This window comes from Parasteatoda tepidariorum, chromosome X2 (assembly GCF_043381705.1).
Source record: "Parasteatoda tepidariorum isolate YZ-2023 chromosome X2, CAS_Ptep_4.0, whole genome shotgun sequence".
In the NCBI taxonomy this organism is placed as follows: domain Eukaryota; kingdom Metazoa; phylum Arthropoda; class Arachnida; order Araneae; family Theridiidae; genus Parasteatoda; species Parasteatoda tepidariorum.
In genome coordinates this window covers 58,333,051-58,350,029 of record NC_092215.1, presented here as the reverse complement: position 1 = coordinate 58,350,029, position 16,979 = coordinate 58,333,051, and the positions used below count along the sequence as shown (strand labels likewise).

At 29.0% G+C, this 16,979-nt stretch overlaps 1 protein-coding gene across 1 annotated transcript; it reads right to left on the bottom strand.

Annotated features, from left to right (window-relative positions):
• Window positions 1–899: 899 nt before the first annotated feature.
• LOC107448339 (uncharacterized) lies at window positions 900–15,481 on the bottom strand. Its single transcript, XM_043054527.1, has 3 exons — window positions 15,349–15,481; window positions 12,352–13,040; window positions 900–3,152 (listed from the first exon to the last, which is right to left on the bottom strand). Exons 2-3 carry the CDS (start codon window positions 13,032–13,034, stop codon window positions 2,981–2,983), a joined length of 855 nt encoding a protein of 284 aa, XP_042910461.1. The 5' UTR covers window positions 13,035–13,040; window positions 15,349–15,481; the 3' UTR covers window positions 900–2,980.
• Between the last annotated feature and the right edge of the window lie 1,498 nt (window positions 15,482–16,979).

Genomic DNA, 16,979 nt, shown 5'->3' with positions numbered 1-16,979 from the left:
AAAATATGAAAATTTGAAACTATATTTCTCTAAAACAAAATATGCGAAAAGTACATTATGTGTTTCAAACTTTTGATACTTAGCTACTTGGATCATATTTTCCTGATTGCTTACTCCCCTATAGTTTGGGGGTCAAAAATCCAAATCAGTTGTTAAAAGGTGTGTTTATTAAGGAAAGTAAGTTTTTTCGTATGATTTCGTGATGATTAGCATCTTTAAAGTTTTTTTTTTTTTGAACCATTATAATTTCATTTTAGAGCGAGATAATCCTGTCTTTAGATCAAAAGTTATTAAATTGTTTAATTTTTTATTTTGCACACTGTACAGATGGAGTACTGTAGTTATACTCTGTAAATATAATAGGCAACTCAAGGTTACGCGACTTTCTTACCCTCCACACTCCCCTCCCCCCAGCTGTCCATGGATTCAACAAATCTTGCTTTTTTCATGGCAGTACGTTTCAATAATAAGATGGAATACACTTGCGAAGGAAGAAGCAAAATTTGCTAGAACCATGGTAATGGCGAGGGGGAAAGTCTTGAGAGTGGGAAAATCGCGTAACATTGAGACGTCAAATCTATCTACTAAGAGTATAGTGTAATCAACCCGAAACGAAGCAATTTTTTGCACATCAGCAGACATGTCGTAGCCAAATCATATCTAAGCTGTGGCTTCACAATAATAATTTCTTTAATGGCATCTTATACAGTTTGTTAATAATTTTGTTTAAGAAGGCCTTATATTTAAAAAAAATCAGTTCATTGCTATAGTTAGAATCTTTTGAATACTGTTTCCAAACAAATCAGTGACAATAATATTTATGTAAAAATTATGAATATGAATTTCAAAAAAATGTGTTTTTTTGTTGTGTAAAATTAATATAAAAAGATAACATGAGGCACAATTAAACGAATTTTATTGTAATCAAAAATAAATTGTCAATATTCTTACACAAATCAATGCATTCATTTAGTTTAGTTTATACTATCATACATATAGTTTATCCTGAAACAAAATACTACAAAATACGTATAAATAAAACAATCTAACATTACTTTAGAACTAATTTATGCTTATTTTATAGTTTTAACAAATTATTTATATTTCTAAACTTTGTATGTAGGGAAGTTTGATATATTCACATACATGTGTGATTAATACAGAGAATTTAAAATTTAGTAATGAAAGATAGCTAACGTATTTCATTTGTACAACAACACTCAGAAAGTATCGAAATTAGTGTGATAGTCAATAAAATATGAAAATAGTATGTCATTATATTATTTTTATAACATGAACGGTAAATATATACAGGGTGTTTGAAAAGACGAATGTAAAATTCTGATTCTCATATCATATGTAAATATCAAAATTATGAAAATTGAGTTTTTATCTTAATGAGTTCCAGAGACAAGAAATATAAAAAATTTAATATTTGAATTTTAAATAAAATCTGATTAATTTAAATTTTTTTATGTAAGTTTTTATACTTTAATCACTAGAAAGAGAAATGGAACAACAGTCTCAATTTTTTGAAGGAAAAATTTCATTCAAATGAACTAATTTTTTTTAGTTAATTGTAGATTATTTTATTTAGTAAAAGCTCATTAGTTATTTAGTATAGATTCAATTACTATCTTCAATTTGTGATGTTTTCTTTTCTCAAAGTTTTTCTATTATAATGATTATAATAATATGACGTACAATAATCAAACAAAATATTGATTTTTACAAATTGTAACAATATTTGTATCACCATTTCTATCGATATAGACGTGGGCTAAATTTAATAGGACCCTTTATTTATAAAAATATTAAATTCAAAATATGGCACATTGTCTGATAAATACAATAGATTCAGATGTGATTTCTGATCAACCAATAAAATAACTTGATAAAAGTTTAAAAATATTTATTTAAAATGAAATTTTTACTTTACAATAAATTTCTGCACAAAATATTTTTTACAGCTGATCAATCGGTATAAGGTATGAAACTTGAATAAATTAGAACTTGTGTAAAAAAAAAGTATTTATTAAATAAAAAACACATGATTTAAGTATTACTCAGGATGAGTTGTTTAATTAGATATAACTGTTTTGCGTAAAATGGAACAAAATTTACAATTTGGTGATAGCTGAAAACAAATCTTGGATACACATTTTAAGATAAAAATAAGATTTTTAATTCAACATAATTTACATATTGCTTTATATTTTGTCTTTTGTGTGTGAAAACACAGCTGACATAAAATTTATATTTAAGATTAAATTAACTCACATAGTATTTCGCATTTTCATGAGTTATTTAAACACTCAAATGATAATTATTGGAGTAGACACAATATATGTAATAATAATTATCAATCGTCAGTATATTGAACAACTTTTGTGTAAAATTAACAATAATAAATATAGTTCCCAAATACCCCGAAACTTTCAATTTACAATACGATCATTCAAATGATATTCAAAATACGCGAAAAATGACAAATGATTAAAACTTGATCAAATGAAATGATGAAAATTAGAGAGATTTTGCACTCCACGTGGCATCCCGTACGCTCACGCATATAAGTTCGGTGCTACCGAGAATTTTTTCAAGTAACTGCGCTGCGCAGAATTTATGTACGTGAGCGTGCGAGATGCTACGTGAAAGTGCAAAATCTCTTTTATATACAAAGTAAAAGATCGCTTGTTAGCGTTGACTTGCTATACTCTTTTTAAATAGAATAGGCGTCTCAAGGTTATCCACTCTCCACACTTTTACCCTCTCTGTTATCAGGATTTTGGATAGCCTTTTTCTCAAGCAAGTATAATCTGACTTCCTTTTGAAACGTACTGCCGTATGAAAGATTTGCCGAAATCATGGTATCAGACAAAGGAAAAGTGTGGAGAGTTGAAAAATCGTGTATCCTTCAAGTGCATATTCTATTTACTAAGACAATAAGCACTGTTCAAAATATACTTTAAAATCCATTTTAAGTATGAGAATCGTCAGATTTTCTTAGTTCGGTGACAGCAACTGGGCATTTGTAATAAATAGCCGAGCAATCTCTTTGTTGTAATCCATTTCTTGCAGCTTTAAGTATATCCTTTAGTGCAGATTTAGTGCTAGATGGAAATCTGGAACGTTCTAAACGACCTTCAACACTAGAATAAAAAGAAAGAGTATATACAGGCATATCTATCGTCGTTAATAGATATATTTTTAGAATCTTAGTTTGAAATGAAGTGTAAAAAACTGAGGGGTCACTAATGTTGAATCTTTTATCTACTAAAAAGCATTTTAACTTGCAGGCACCTAAGAAAAGAATCGATCTTATCTTATAGTATTAAACAATATTATTTACTTAAGTCGATCTGGACTGATCGTAAATCCTTAAGTCAAGCATCACTGTCTGTGGTCAGTAAGCGGGTAGGTGACCACTTTGATCAGTCTACGCAGGGACAGAGGGTGAGCGGTCCTCTTTAAACTGTTCTGTCGTAAAGACTCCGCGCACCAAAACAGGGGAGCCATCCCCTCTGCAGAGGATCAAAACTGCGATGGCATGAATCATCCTTAGGGATATTTCCTAGATCGTCGCCAATAGCCCATTGTGCAGCTCTAGTGTGACGTAAATAAAGTACCCACCCACCTAATTAAGTCGATCGATAACTTTTGAAATGTATCCACTTATAAAAAATACATTTGAAACGACCACCATTGAGCTGATACATCAAGTTCAGCTAAATGGAGAAACGAATCAACACAAATTGTTATAATACCTCACGCAAATAAAGAAATAAAAAGGTGCATATCATAAGCACTATCATAAGCATCTCAGGTCTGAGGCCAATAAAATGAGGTTGTTATTTCAAAACAGTTAATATGTTCGTATTGAATAATTCTGAAACTGTTAATAATAAATTAATTAGGATCTTATTTGAATTAGTTATATTTCATTTCATTAATCCTAAAAAGGGTCTAAAACATTGTCTGACTGTACAACAATTTACTGTATTATTTATGCATAAAAGCTCTTAAAACATCTGATACATTAAATGCATCGACAGGGGCGATGCTTCATTCGATTCAGCATAAAAAGATTAAAAAAAAAAAAAAATTATAATACACGACAACAATACGTCTTAGCATAGTGTAAGTTTCCCGCTCCTTTGGCAGATGCAGGCTCATTTCGAGGAAAGTATAAACTGTCATTTTGGGCCAAAATCACACTTCTTAGAAGAAAAAAGAAGGAAAAAAAACAATTCGCAGGATTTCAATAACTATTTCCGTGTTCAATTACTGAGCTACGGACCTCAAATTTTAGATTTTAGGTCCAAATTTTAATTTATTTTATAACCCGCGTTGAACAGCCGACATGAAGAAGCGTTACATGATGATGCGTTACATGAAGAAGAAGACCGCGAGAACCTCCCACGGTTAGCCTGATGGCAAGGGGACTCTAACCCATCATCCGTCTACCACTGAGAATATTTCCCGTTAGCATTGTGGTCGGTGCAAGCCGGACGCGGAATTCGTATCGACCAACCATCGCTGGGATTCGAACCCGGTTGACCTCATTGGAAGGCGAACGCTCTTCCCCCTGAGCCATCGCGGCTCCTAAGTTCAAAATTATAAAAAAGCTAAATCATTAAACATAGGTCCGCGAATTGCTTGGTGAACTGGGTAATTGCCCAGGGCCAGTAACATTTAGGGCCTCCAGAAATTCAGGACTGAATAATTGTTTTATTACAAGTTTTTCTTTACATTTGCTAAATCTTGTATATATTTTTACTATTCCTTGGATATAATTTATACGAGTTATTATAATTTATATTTCTAAATGCGTCTAATTTCATTTCAGTTTATGTTCCCTTAGATGAGATGTGTAATTTTTAAAATAACATGGAAATCTTTGTCTACTTTCAACTTTTATGGCACAGAAATTATTTTAAAAATTCCAGCTATTGCTCATTTGCGAGTGTGTGGTGTGCAATTCCTAAGAACTGCTGTGAAAAAGGTTTAGAAAAGTAAAAATCATGGTTTGCATGATTTAAAAATATTTAAATTGAAAAAAAGAACCATTAATTTGAATCACAGGATCTTTATTAAATCTTAGATTTATCAAAAAAATATTATTTATACGGTACTCTATTATCTAATATATTATACTTTAAGATTGTGATAATAAACCATTGATATCGAATCTCATTGATAATAAATGTTTTATTTATAGAATCAAGGAATAAGTTAATGATTAAGAAACGAAATATTGTTTTTTTTTCTCAAGAGCTTAGTTGCAGAGAATATAACTTTTAAATTATAATTATTAATTTCATATAATTTTCATATTTTAATGTGCTCATTAAAGTATAAAAAATAATTTTTTGCTTTATTATCAATAAATGTATTTTAGTTATGCCCATTAAATTTTATACACAATTATTTCAATATAAGTAATATTAAATTATTTAAATATGTTATTAGTATATCTATTTGTGAATAAAGAATAAAGACTTGATATGCCAAGAATAGTTTATTTTTTGAACTGTTCGTTGATTTAAATTAATTTACTTAACATTCCACAAGTTGGTTCTCTATATTTGCAATTCATTAATGTTTTTAGTTTTATCATATCTTAATGTGTTCATTGTAGTATGTAAAATAATTTACTGTTTCATTATCAATAAACGTTTTTCAATTATGCCCATTTAATTTTATACACATTTATTTTAATACAAGTAAAGTTAAAACTAATTCAATATGTAATTAGAATATCTACTTATAAATAAAGGATAAAGATTTGCTCTGACAAGAATAGTTTATTTTTTTAAATATGCTATGACCTAAATTAATTTATTTTACATTTCAGAAGTTGGTTTTCTGTCTTAGCAATTCAGTAATAGTTTCAGTTTGATAAAAAGAAAAAAAACCTCTGGCATTATTTATTCAGTAATTAGTTTGCTGTAATTAAATAATATTAATCTTTTTATTATTAGTTCTTATTTCATATTTACAAATAGATATCCTAATGACTAAATATGTAATTAGGATATTTACTTGTAAATAAAGAATAAAAACTTGTTTTGCCAAGAATAATTTATTTTTTAAAATATTTTTTGATCTAAATTAATTTACGTTTATTCGACAAGTTGGTGCCCTGTCTTTGCAATTCATTATTGTTTTTAGTTCCATAAAAAATAATAACTGACTTCATTTATTCAGTAATCAGCTCGCAGTAATTCAATAATAATATTAACATTTTTATTATTAGTAGCATTAGGAATTTTAGTTGCAGTATTATTCACTGATGCCACTGACAGAGCCTGATAAAGGCAGGGGCATACGGGGCAGTTGCCCCGGGCTCCACATCAGAGGTGGGCCCCCAAATCGAATTTAAAGTTTATTTTAGGTTTCCCTCAATAATGAACTTAATATCAGTACAGTGTACATCCGTCAGTTTTATGTTAGCTTCTTTAATCTATCGTATGAACACAAAAATCTATATTTCGTAAATCTGTGGCTTTCTAGTGCGGAATTCAGCTAAATTTTCGCAATTACAATGGACAAATTTGATTACAATGGACTAATCAAGAGCCTGTATTTTTACATACAAAATGCGATGTGCTTACAAAAATACAGGCTTTTGATTGGCTTAAGTGAGCCATGTAATTGCTAAAATTTAGCTGAATTCCACCCTAATGTCAGCAAGGATATGTATTTTTCGCAGCTAGATGACAATGTTAACAATCAGAAACCTGGATTCGGCATGAATGACATAGAATTGTCAGAAAATTAATAAAATGGACAGAACGATAATTCGCTTGACCATTGCAAGGGGGACTTAATAGCTATTTTAGGTCAATTTTCTTGTTATATATGTATGATAAGGTGAAACATTTTACCTCCATAAAGTTCAATTCCTCATTACTGAAGTAGTGAAGCAGGAAGTTTTTGCCCCAAGCCTTAATTAGGCTAAATCGGGCCCTTTCCACAGGCGACTAAAAATGTAAAAAGTGGTACTAACTCAATTCAATTTTCTTTAATCATTATATCTCTTTAATTATTAAATTGTAACTACCACTATGACTTACATTTCAAATTGTTCAGACTTAAAATCAAAGCATTCGTTGCAATCACTCTCAATAGTAAACTGAAGGAAATATGATATACAAATTTACTAATTTTTAATTTCTTCCAATAAAATTTTGAATTTTTCCAGTCATCTTTTATTCGCTTTTAGCAAGCTTGAATTCTTGTTAATTACTATTTAGTATTATTTATACACTTTGTTAGAATTTTGTACTCTAAACGCGAAAAAAAAATTATTTTTATTTTTAAATGGGATTGAAATTGGCTGCTAAAACCCTAAGTACGACCCTGTCCTTGATAATGCATATTACAATCAATAAGATATTTTTAATTTGGAAACTTTGAACTCAATAGTTTAGTGAGGTGCCGTGGTGGCTCAGATGATAGAGCGTTCGCCTTCCAATTAGGTCAACCGGATTCGAATCCCTGCCATGGCTGTTCGATACGAATTCTGCACCCGGCTCGCACCGACCACAGTGCTGACGTAAGATATATTGTAGTATTTATTTATTTAAGAAACAATCATTAAATTTTAATTTTATTTTAAAAATTAATTTGACAAATAATTTTAAAAACAATTGAGAGGCGGGTCATTTTAATCATGTTAGAAAAACCTTTAAAAGAATTGAAGGAAATATTTTACAACTGCAATAAGAATAAAAAAAAAACAAATATAGAATTCCATAGTTAATTAAAATTTTGAATTAAAAATAAAACTCAAAATGTATTTAAGTAATATTTTTTTCAAAGCTTTTTACAGTGCAAAAACAAACCTATTTTAATAAATAGAAACCAGACATTTTAAGAAAGAAAATAATTACTTTGCAAATATAATAATATAAATAACCCATCATTCAAAAACTATAACCGCCAAAAACAAATGCATAGACTTGCAAAGGATACCCGTCAAAGTTTCATAATATTTCGAACATTATTAAGAAAGTTATAGTTAAGAAGTGGAAATTAGAAGTTCAGTAAGAATGATAGAAAAGATTGAATGATATATAAGAAAAAAATTCTCGTTTAAACCCGAAAAAGCGGCGAGAAAAGCGTTGGCTAGGAAGTTCCATATATGTTGTCTTTAGCATTTTTGGTTGTTTGCTTTATTCTTTATAGGACATTATTCATGGTCTACATAATTTTTCAGTTTTAGATTTTTTTCCCTTTTTTCATCATTTTTTTATTTTTTACTATTTTTTTTTATAAATAAATTTTCAATGGCATTTTATATCATCCAATAACAAGTGATGTTAAACAAAGATATAAGAATTTGTTTTTGCTCAAAAGGCAATTTTTCAATTTGAAAAACATCAGGAATCATTTGATATTACAATGTAATACTAATTATTTTGAAGATATTTACTAAAAATTAAATCCTACTTATATTTATCAAGCATTTATTTACATCTTATTTTATTAATTCAAATTAGACCTATTTATTTTAAATAATACCCTATGTTTTACAAAAGTTATCAAAATTTTTATTGCATAATTTTTTTTAATAAAACACTAATATAAAGCAGGTTTTCAAAACTTTTTAAGAACTTTATTTTTTGTTTCATGTTTTTTCTATGGTTTTTAGAGGCTTTTTTTGCATTTTTAGAAGGATTTTTAGGTCATAAACATAGTAGCCCTGGTTAAAGTGTTATAGCCATAGAAAGTTTCGTCGAAACCAACAATTTGTCGGGAGTTTTGCTGATGGGCAGTAGCGAACTCTCGAAACTTCCAAATCAGTGGACTGTACCAGAAAACTTTTTTTTTAGAAAAAAAAAAGAGAGAGAAAAATTGCATTAGATATTTATTCCCTTAAAGACATCAAAAGAATGAGCTCAGGTTATAGAGCTTTCCAATGAGGTGAACTGGGTACAAATCCCAGCGATGGCTGATCGATACCCTGGCTCTCAACGATCACAGTGCCAGGATATCCTCAGTGGCAGACGGATCATGGGTTTGAGTCCCCTTGCCGCCGATCTAACTATGCGAGATACTCCACGCTATGTAACGCAAATGCGGGTTAGTTTTATGAAAAAGTAGCCCACGAAAGCAAACAATCGAGAAGTTCCTTTGCCTCCTGGATTGGGTTCAAAATTACGAGGCTGCGGAGTTGAACATTAGAAGTCGTAAACCCAAAATCGGCTCGGCTGTTCAACGATAGTTTCATAGATTAAAAAAAGTGTGTATATACAATAATTCGAAAGGCCTTGATGAAACTGTTTTCCATTTGGGTGTCGCATTCGGAAGTGGAATAAAGCAACACCGAGTTGATGATTAAAACTGTACTAATTGATCTCCAAATGGCTATCCCACCCAGCGTATTCTCCAGCGTCTATTATCTATTTACAATTCTCAAAAGGATATTTGACACAAATGATAAAGCTCTATTGAAAGTGTTTTTATAGGGGTGCTATAAATAAACGCTGGAGAACTTTTAGAATTCCCTTATCTAAAAAATCATAAAAGAGGCTGAATAAAATCAAATTTTGAATAAAAAGTGTTTTCCCCCCTTTGAAGTTAGTCACGAGAATTTTGGACCAAAGTATTGAGAATCTTAGTAAGTGGGGTGTTAGTAATTATTACAAAAAGCTCCATTTGGATGTGTTCACAGTAGCTTCACAATCACGCGTTCAAACTAGCCCCCCTCGCAGTTTCATTTGTTCATTTAAACCTATTGTGGAATAAATTAAAATAATTCAAATCAGAAGTGACTAATATACGTATAAAAACATACATATTAACAACATATCTCCAGTTATTTAAAACAATGAATTAAAATAGTCTTATGTGGTTAAATCAAGAATTTTCTTTTCCATTATAAAAACTGTTAGTTTTTATAATGGAAAAGAGCAGTACCGTTGAACAAAAGAGCATTTACTGTTGAACAATCAAAAGTTAAGAAAATGTTAAACAGTTGTGTCAAGACTTCAAAACTTTTCGAAAAATATTGACCAATAAAAAACATATTATCCCAGCTGTACACATTACCTCCCCCCCATATAATACTTTCCCCCATTCATACTTTTCAACTTACATATTTTTATGCATTACAAAATATAAACATATTTTTGTTCAATACATATAATTATAATGTACTTATTTTCAGAAATTTCTTAAAAGACACCTTTGAATAATTTTTTTATAAGGAAATTATTTATAACATATTTCTATCTATATTTTAACCTCTAATCTTTGTAACGTAAGGTATAATGAGATATCTCGTTCACACATTGTTTATTGAACTTATATCTTGGTTCGCTGCTTTTATCATTGTCAACAATGCTGTTATGTGCTATAAAATTTTAATTTTAGTATGTTTTACTGGTTTTAAAATTAAAATAAATATTACAATTATTATATTTCGAAATAAAATTTAAAATTATTTTTATCCTGGTATGCAAACTAATATTAACACAAATGATATTGATTGCCAATAACTCTAGATATCAATATAGTGAATATATATGGATATAAGGGTCACTAACTGAGAGCAAACATTTTTAGAGTAAAAAAGTGCCATTGCATAAATTTTCGAATTTTCAAATTTTTAAATTGTTTAATGTAAGATTTTTAACAAATATTTTTAAATAAATTGTCAGTATTTTAGAAATTTATCCTTTATTAGCACATTGAAATTAAATTAATATTAGTTTATATCTTAAAAGCGAAGTAATCAAATGAATTATCTTTTAGTTTCATGATAATCTGTAAAATATTTTCAAAGAAAAAATAAACTTCAAGACCCTTCTAAAGCAAATTTAAACAATACATAAATATCAGGAATCAATATTGTTCAGCCATTTGAGGGCAGAAAATATTTCTTAGTCAAACTTTTATGAGGAAAGAAAAGTTCTATATACACTTGAATAGTAAAAATAATAGAATTATTATTTTTACGATTCCCTTAATGGTTAAAATTAATATGTTTCACATTACTTTTAGCAATTAAGGAAAATAGCAATAATAATTAAAAGGAAAGGAAGGAAAGACGCTTTCGAGAACTTAAATGTGCCTTTTTTACAATAAGAAAATATGTATTTTTCACTAGTAAATATATTTCAATATTGTATCCGTTCATAAGAAGCATATATTTATCTCATTCAGTAAAAGTGAAATTTTATGTCAGTGTCTAATTGTTTAAATGCTAGGAATATTTTCAAGTATGATGTCTGATCCGCGTTGGCTCAGGAGATAGAGCGTTCGCCTTCCTATGAGGCGAACCGGGTTCGAATCCCAGTCGATACGAATTACGACCATAGTGCTGACATGAAATATCCTCAGTGGTAGATGGATCATAGGTTAATGTCCCCTTGCTGGCTGTTCAACGACGGTTATAAAATAAAAGATAAAATATGATGTCTAGAGCCGTACTGACTCAGGGGATAAAGCGTTCGCCTTCGAATGGGGTGAACCGGGTTCAAATCCGAGGGATGCGAATTCTGCACCCGGCTTGCACCATCCACAGTGCTGACGTAAAATATCTTCAGTGGTAGATGAATCATAGGTTAATGCCCCCTTACCGTCAGGCTAACTGTGGGTGGTTTTCGTGGTTTCCCTCACCATGTAGCGTTAATGCTGGTTAGTTCCATTAAAAAGTCCTCCATGTAGGAAATTTTCTCCCAATATTTGATCCAGCAGTTCCCTTGTGTTCTGAATTGGATTCAAAATTACAAGACTACGGAGTTGAACATTAGTAGTCGTAAACCCGAAAATTGGGTCGGCTGTTCAACGACGGTTATAAAATAAAATATAATATCTAATGGCATTTATTTAATAGTAACGTATTTTTTAGCATGCTTAAAAAATTTTACGATGCAAAAACTACAGGAAATTAAGCATAAATTTGTGATATTATATTTGAAAATCAAGTGAAGTAACTTGATATATCCAAATAAAGGTAAAATAAATAAAACATCTTCAAAGAAAGAGATAGTTTTTTACATAAACCTTCTGTTTCAAATAATAAAAGAAAATTTAACTGTAAATATTACAATAAACGCATATAAAAGGTCTCAGCATTCAAGAATTTTGAATTATTAAAAAATTGTACGAGCTAACCATGTAATCAAAAGTTTATACTCATTACATTTCCAAACGCTCATCAAAAATGCCAGTTGAAATAAAATTTGACTTATATTGAATAACGTTAACACGCACAGTATATTAAAAATTTATTTACAGGGGAAAATTTAAATTTTTTAAGGTAAAGGAAGATGTGCATTTCGATCTCAAAGACGTTGAACTTTGCTTAATATTAAAATGAGATAAAATAATAATTACCCAAAAGCTTGGATTAACTTTTCGGTGAAAGAACCAAAACTTGGATTTATACTCTTTCTATGAACTTCACAGACAATCAGACGCTGGCAATCAGGCACACTTAAATCATATTGGTCAACAACTTTTTCAAATTTTGCCAATGCACCGAGAAATGTTGAGAAACGGTTTGGCTTTTCTTGCTCTGTTGATCTTTTTTTCAAAAATAAGGAATTTGAACCACCTGTAGCTGCTGATGCTGCTTGTTCAGCTACAGCATTTCCTATAAGTGCACCAAGCGGTCTAAGGCCTCCTGTGCCTAAAGGTCTTAGGCTTCCAGCACCTAAAGGTCTAAGTCCTCCACCAGCACCTGCTGCTCCTCCCAAAGGCCTTATTCCTCCTAGACCAGCACCAGCTCCAAATGGGGCAAGAATACCTAAAGCACCCATGCTTCCAAGACCACCTCCTGCCCCAGAAGTTTGAGTATTAGTGGCTGTACTTCCCATTATTAATTGACGAATTAATATTAAAGGCAATAATGGAATACCCATCATTCCAAGAACTCGCATAAATGGTCTGAAAGGACCCAGACTGAGAAATCTTCGTCCTTCAACTTCTTTTTCTGATTTTTCCGAAGAAACGGGCAAACTCAGCCATATTACTGCAAATGTTAAAATAAGAAAAGCGTGAATATATCCGAATTTCATTTTGATCTGAAAGTAAAAATATTACTTTAGAAAAAATAACGCATGATATTTCTTGTCGTTAATTTTTGCTTTATTAAAATATATATATATANGTATATTATATATATATATATATATATATACACCATAAACAGCTTAAGTTTTTCACGTACTAAGCGTTAGTTTTAATGGTTCAAATTCCCTTCATCAGTGTTAACTATTAATTAAATTGCAAGATCAGACATGCTTTTAATAAACATGCTTTTATTTTGCCGGATTTAGATTCTGGATCATTGAAATACAGCAATTCTGAAAAAATGGTTCTAATTGGAGAACGGTCGAAAGTTTGGGCTCCGTAATATTGATTTCACTTTTTGCAAATTTCGTTATGCCTTTTGAATTTCTTACAATAATATTTTTTTCTAAAAAATTCCAGTGATTTGGGATAATTTTAATTTTTCGTCCCACTTTAGGTTTATGCCCTTAACACTGGCCAACTGTTTCTGAGAAAATAACGTTGAAAGTTTAAGTACAGTTTAAGTGTTAACGATATTTTTCTTCTCTGGTAGGTAAAGTACTCAACATAGACGCTCGCGATTCAATTCTTGCTGGAGATCGATAAGTGATTCTTAAAAATATTTTTTATAATAATTTTTTGAGAAAAATATTTTTGAAAAAATTAAAAAAAATAAAAATGACACGCTTTTAATAGTTTGACATAAGAACATATCCTGAAAATTGCAAGAAAATCTAATATTTAACCTTGCCTGACTCTTAAAACAGGCTCAAAGTACATGAATACAACATAATGAGTACAACATAATGAACAAGGTTTTTATGGTAATGAATTCTCAATTTGTAAAAAATTTTATTTTATGGATAAATATGCTTATTACATATTTTATAATTCACTTTTGGTTTGCCTTTTTAGTAAATGAATGAATAAACTATAAGCGGTTCCACGGGCTACTGAGTACATGTTAAAATTCAGCTTTCTGTGATAATAATGAGGGTTAAATTAAAGCACAATACGTATTAGACTTTATTTAATAATTAAACTAAATTTTGTAAAATATTAAATTTATTTACAAATTTTTCCACACATTAGACTTTAATTTATTAAATCCCATTTTGTGCAGTCAAAAATACAGTATAATTTTTGAACATTTTTGCACATTTTAAGTTTTTTTAATTAAAATGTTTGTTAGCTTAAAAAATTTAATTATTTTTTTTACAGAAATTGTAAAATTCGAGCCTTAGAAAATAAGCTAATACCTCAATTTAACAGCTGACATTTTATATTTATTTGTCACACCGAATTCGATTTTAATTTTGCATTTTTATACGAAATAAATACTAAAAATAGACTTCCAATGTAGTAGAAATAGTATAATGGAATGGTAATCATTAATTAATATTTATTACTCATTAAAAAACATTATTTATTTGAGATTATAATTTTAGATAAAAACTGATTCAAATCACTTTTGTTGTGACTTACTTTTTCAACGCTTAACAAGCTATTGTATGACTTGTTTACATTGACCCCATGTCATTAGGTTCATGTGGATAAAGGCATTTTTTTAATTAAAAAAAATATTATTAAAAGTATTCATACAAAATTGCTAATGTACCATTGAAAATGTAGCGAAATATTTACATTTTAATTTAAAGAAATTCTAGATACCGTCAAAAAACTAAATTGGTAAATTTAAAAATTTATAAAAATTGCGCACACTAGCTTCTCTTTTTCCAACTAAACTATTAAAATATTAACTAACTTATATTGAAATATTGACTATTTAAAAAATGAGACTAAAGGAAAGCTAAAAACAAAATACTTATATAATGTATGATTAAAAATAAAAACAAAGAATCAGATTTTATAAAAAAAAATTCTCAGTGTTCAAAATTTTTAAAAAGTTATAACGGCAAATTTATAAAAATTGCCCACACTAACTCCCCTTATCTACGTTTTTTTTAAAAAAATTAGTTTAAAAAGTAATAGAAAGGTAAATAATATAAAGTACTAACCTAATGTAATTCAAAATGAAGGTTAGACATTCAAATTTTAACAATAAAAAATTACATGCATGTTCAAAAAGCTGTATTTGTTTATTTATAATAATAGCTCCCCTCATCTGAATTTAAATAAAAGAAAAAATTAAAAGATAAGAGAAAACTAAAGATAAATTACTAACCTCGTATATTATTCAAAATGAAGATTCGAATTTTAATAATAAAAAATTATAGATATATTCAAAAAGGTGCATTTATAAAAATTGCCCCTATTTCAAAAATTAGAGTAAAAGAAAGGTAAAAATAAAGTACTAACCTTGAAGTGAATATGGAGTAATAATGGAAGAAACAAAGAGGAGACGCGGTCAAAGGCATTTATAGTGTGCCTATGGGCATTCGGTCATCAATGTCTTCATGAGATAGATATAGGTCTGCTAAAGAATGTTACCGGACGACATCACAATTCGATGCTTCAAGCAAGCGGAAGTAATTTCCTTTTGTTTATTTTGATCTTGGATTCACGCATAATATATTTTGAAGATACAGTTAAGAATAGTTAAAGAAATAGTGTTCTTAAAGAAACCTTAAAAATCATTTTATTTTCGAAAAAATAATTTTGCCCAAGTTTGCTATTTGGTATTGATATTTTCATCAAATGAAATAGTTTTTAAATGTAGCAATTATATTTATACTTTTACGTTAAATAGCGGAGATTTGTGTGCCAATGAATTTTATTTTTAAATTTTCTTATTTTATATTATGCTCCTCACGTCCCAATTCTTTATTAATTTTCTTGTAAGTAATACATAAAAAATAAATTAAGAAATAAATATGTAAATAAATAAATTTTTAAAAAATTAAAAATGTAAATTGACAAATAAAATAACACACAATTTATCTAATAATAATGAGAAAACGCTACCCTAGTAATTTTTATTTCATAATATATCGAGATTTAAAAAATGCATCATATATGAGCATTTTTATTGATTTTTAGAAATGATTATTTGTTATTTTTACTCAATGGGGGGGCAGTTAAAGGAAAAAAAGAGCAGTTTCTGGGATTTCTGCTAATTTTATTCTCAGAATTTCTAATAATTTTATTATCAGAATTTCTAATAATTTTATCATCAAGTTCGCCAACAACTCCCAGAAACCCTAGCTTTAAATGAAGGCCTGAATAACTTTTGCTTCGAATTATGAAGCTGGCAAGAAAGTTAACTGGAAAATGCGATAAAAATTGAACAAATAATTCCAACAATTAAATTTAGTTAAAGTCTTTTTAATTTACTTTCAATTATTATATAACAATGATAAATTTCAATTTTTAGCTCTTTTTACGTACTCTAGTGTACTTTTTGCATAGCATAAAATTACCTAAAAGGTTACTTAAATCGAATTTTTTACCTTCCCTATGTTACTTCATTGCAATAGGAAATTCCAACCAACGAGGGTGAAACCAATTATATTTTGACATAGACAATCACTTTGTAAACGAACAGAATAACCGATTTTAGAATATAAAGTGATAAAATTTGTGCTAAATATCGCCAAACATATGGGTCACAGGAGTGATCCATATGAATATTATGATTGCTTACGATTGTTTTGTTGAAATAAATTATACAAAATTTTTTCTTAGAAGTCCACTGAAATGCTGAATTCTGCAGAAAAATATGATATCAAAAATTATTATTTATTTATTCATTTATTTTTTTACAAACAGTGTTAAAGTTAAGATCCGGTTTTTTTAAGAGTCAGACAAGGTTGGTTACTTGATATTTTTGATTTCGATGGAACTTTCAGGATATGTTCTTTATGTAAATCTATTAGCGTATTTTTTAATTTTTGCGGAAAGGAAATTTTTTTTCTCGAAGTTTGGGTGGAGATCAAAACTGTAGATTCTCTGAAATTTTGAGAAGAGCACATCGATTTACGAGTAAATGC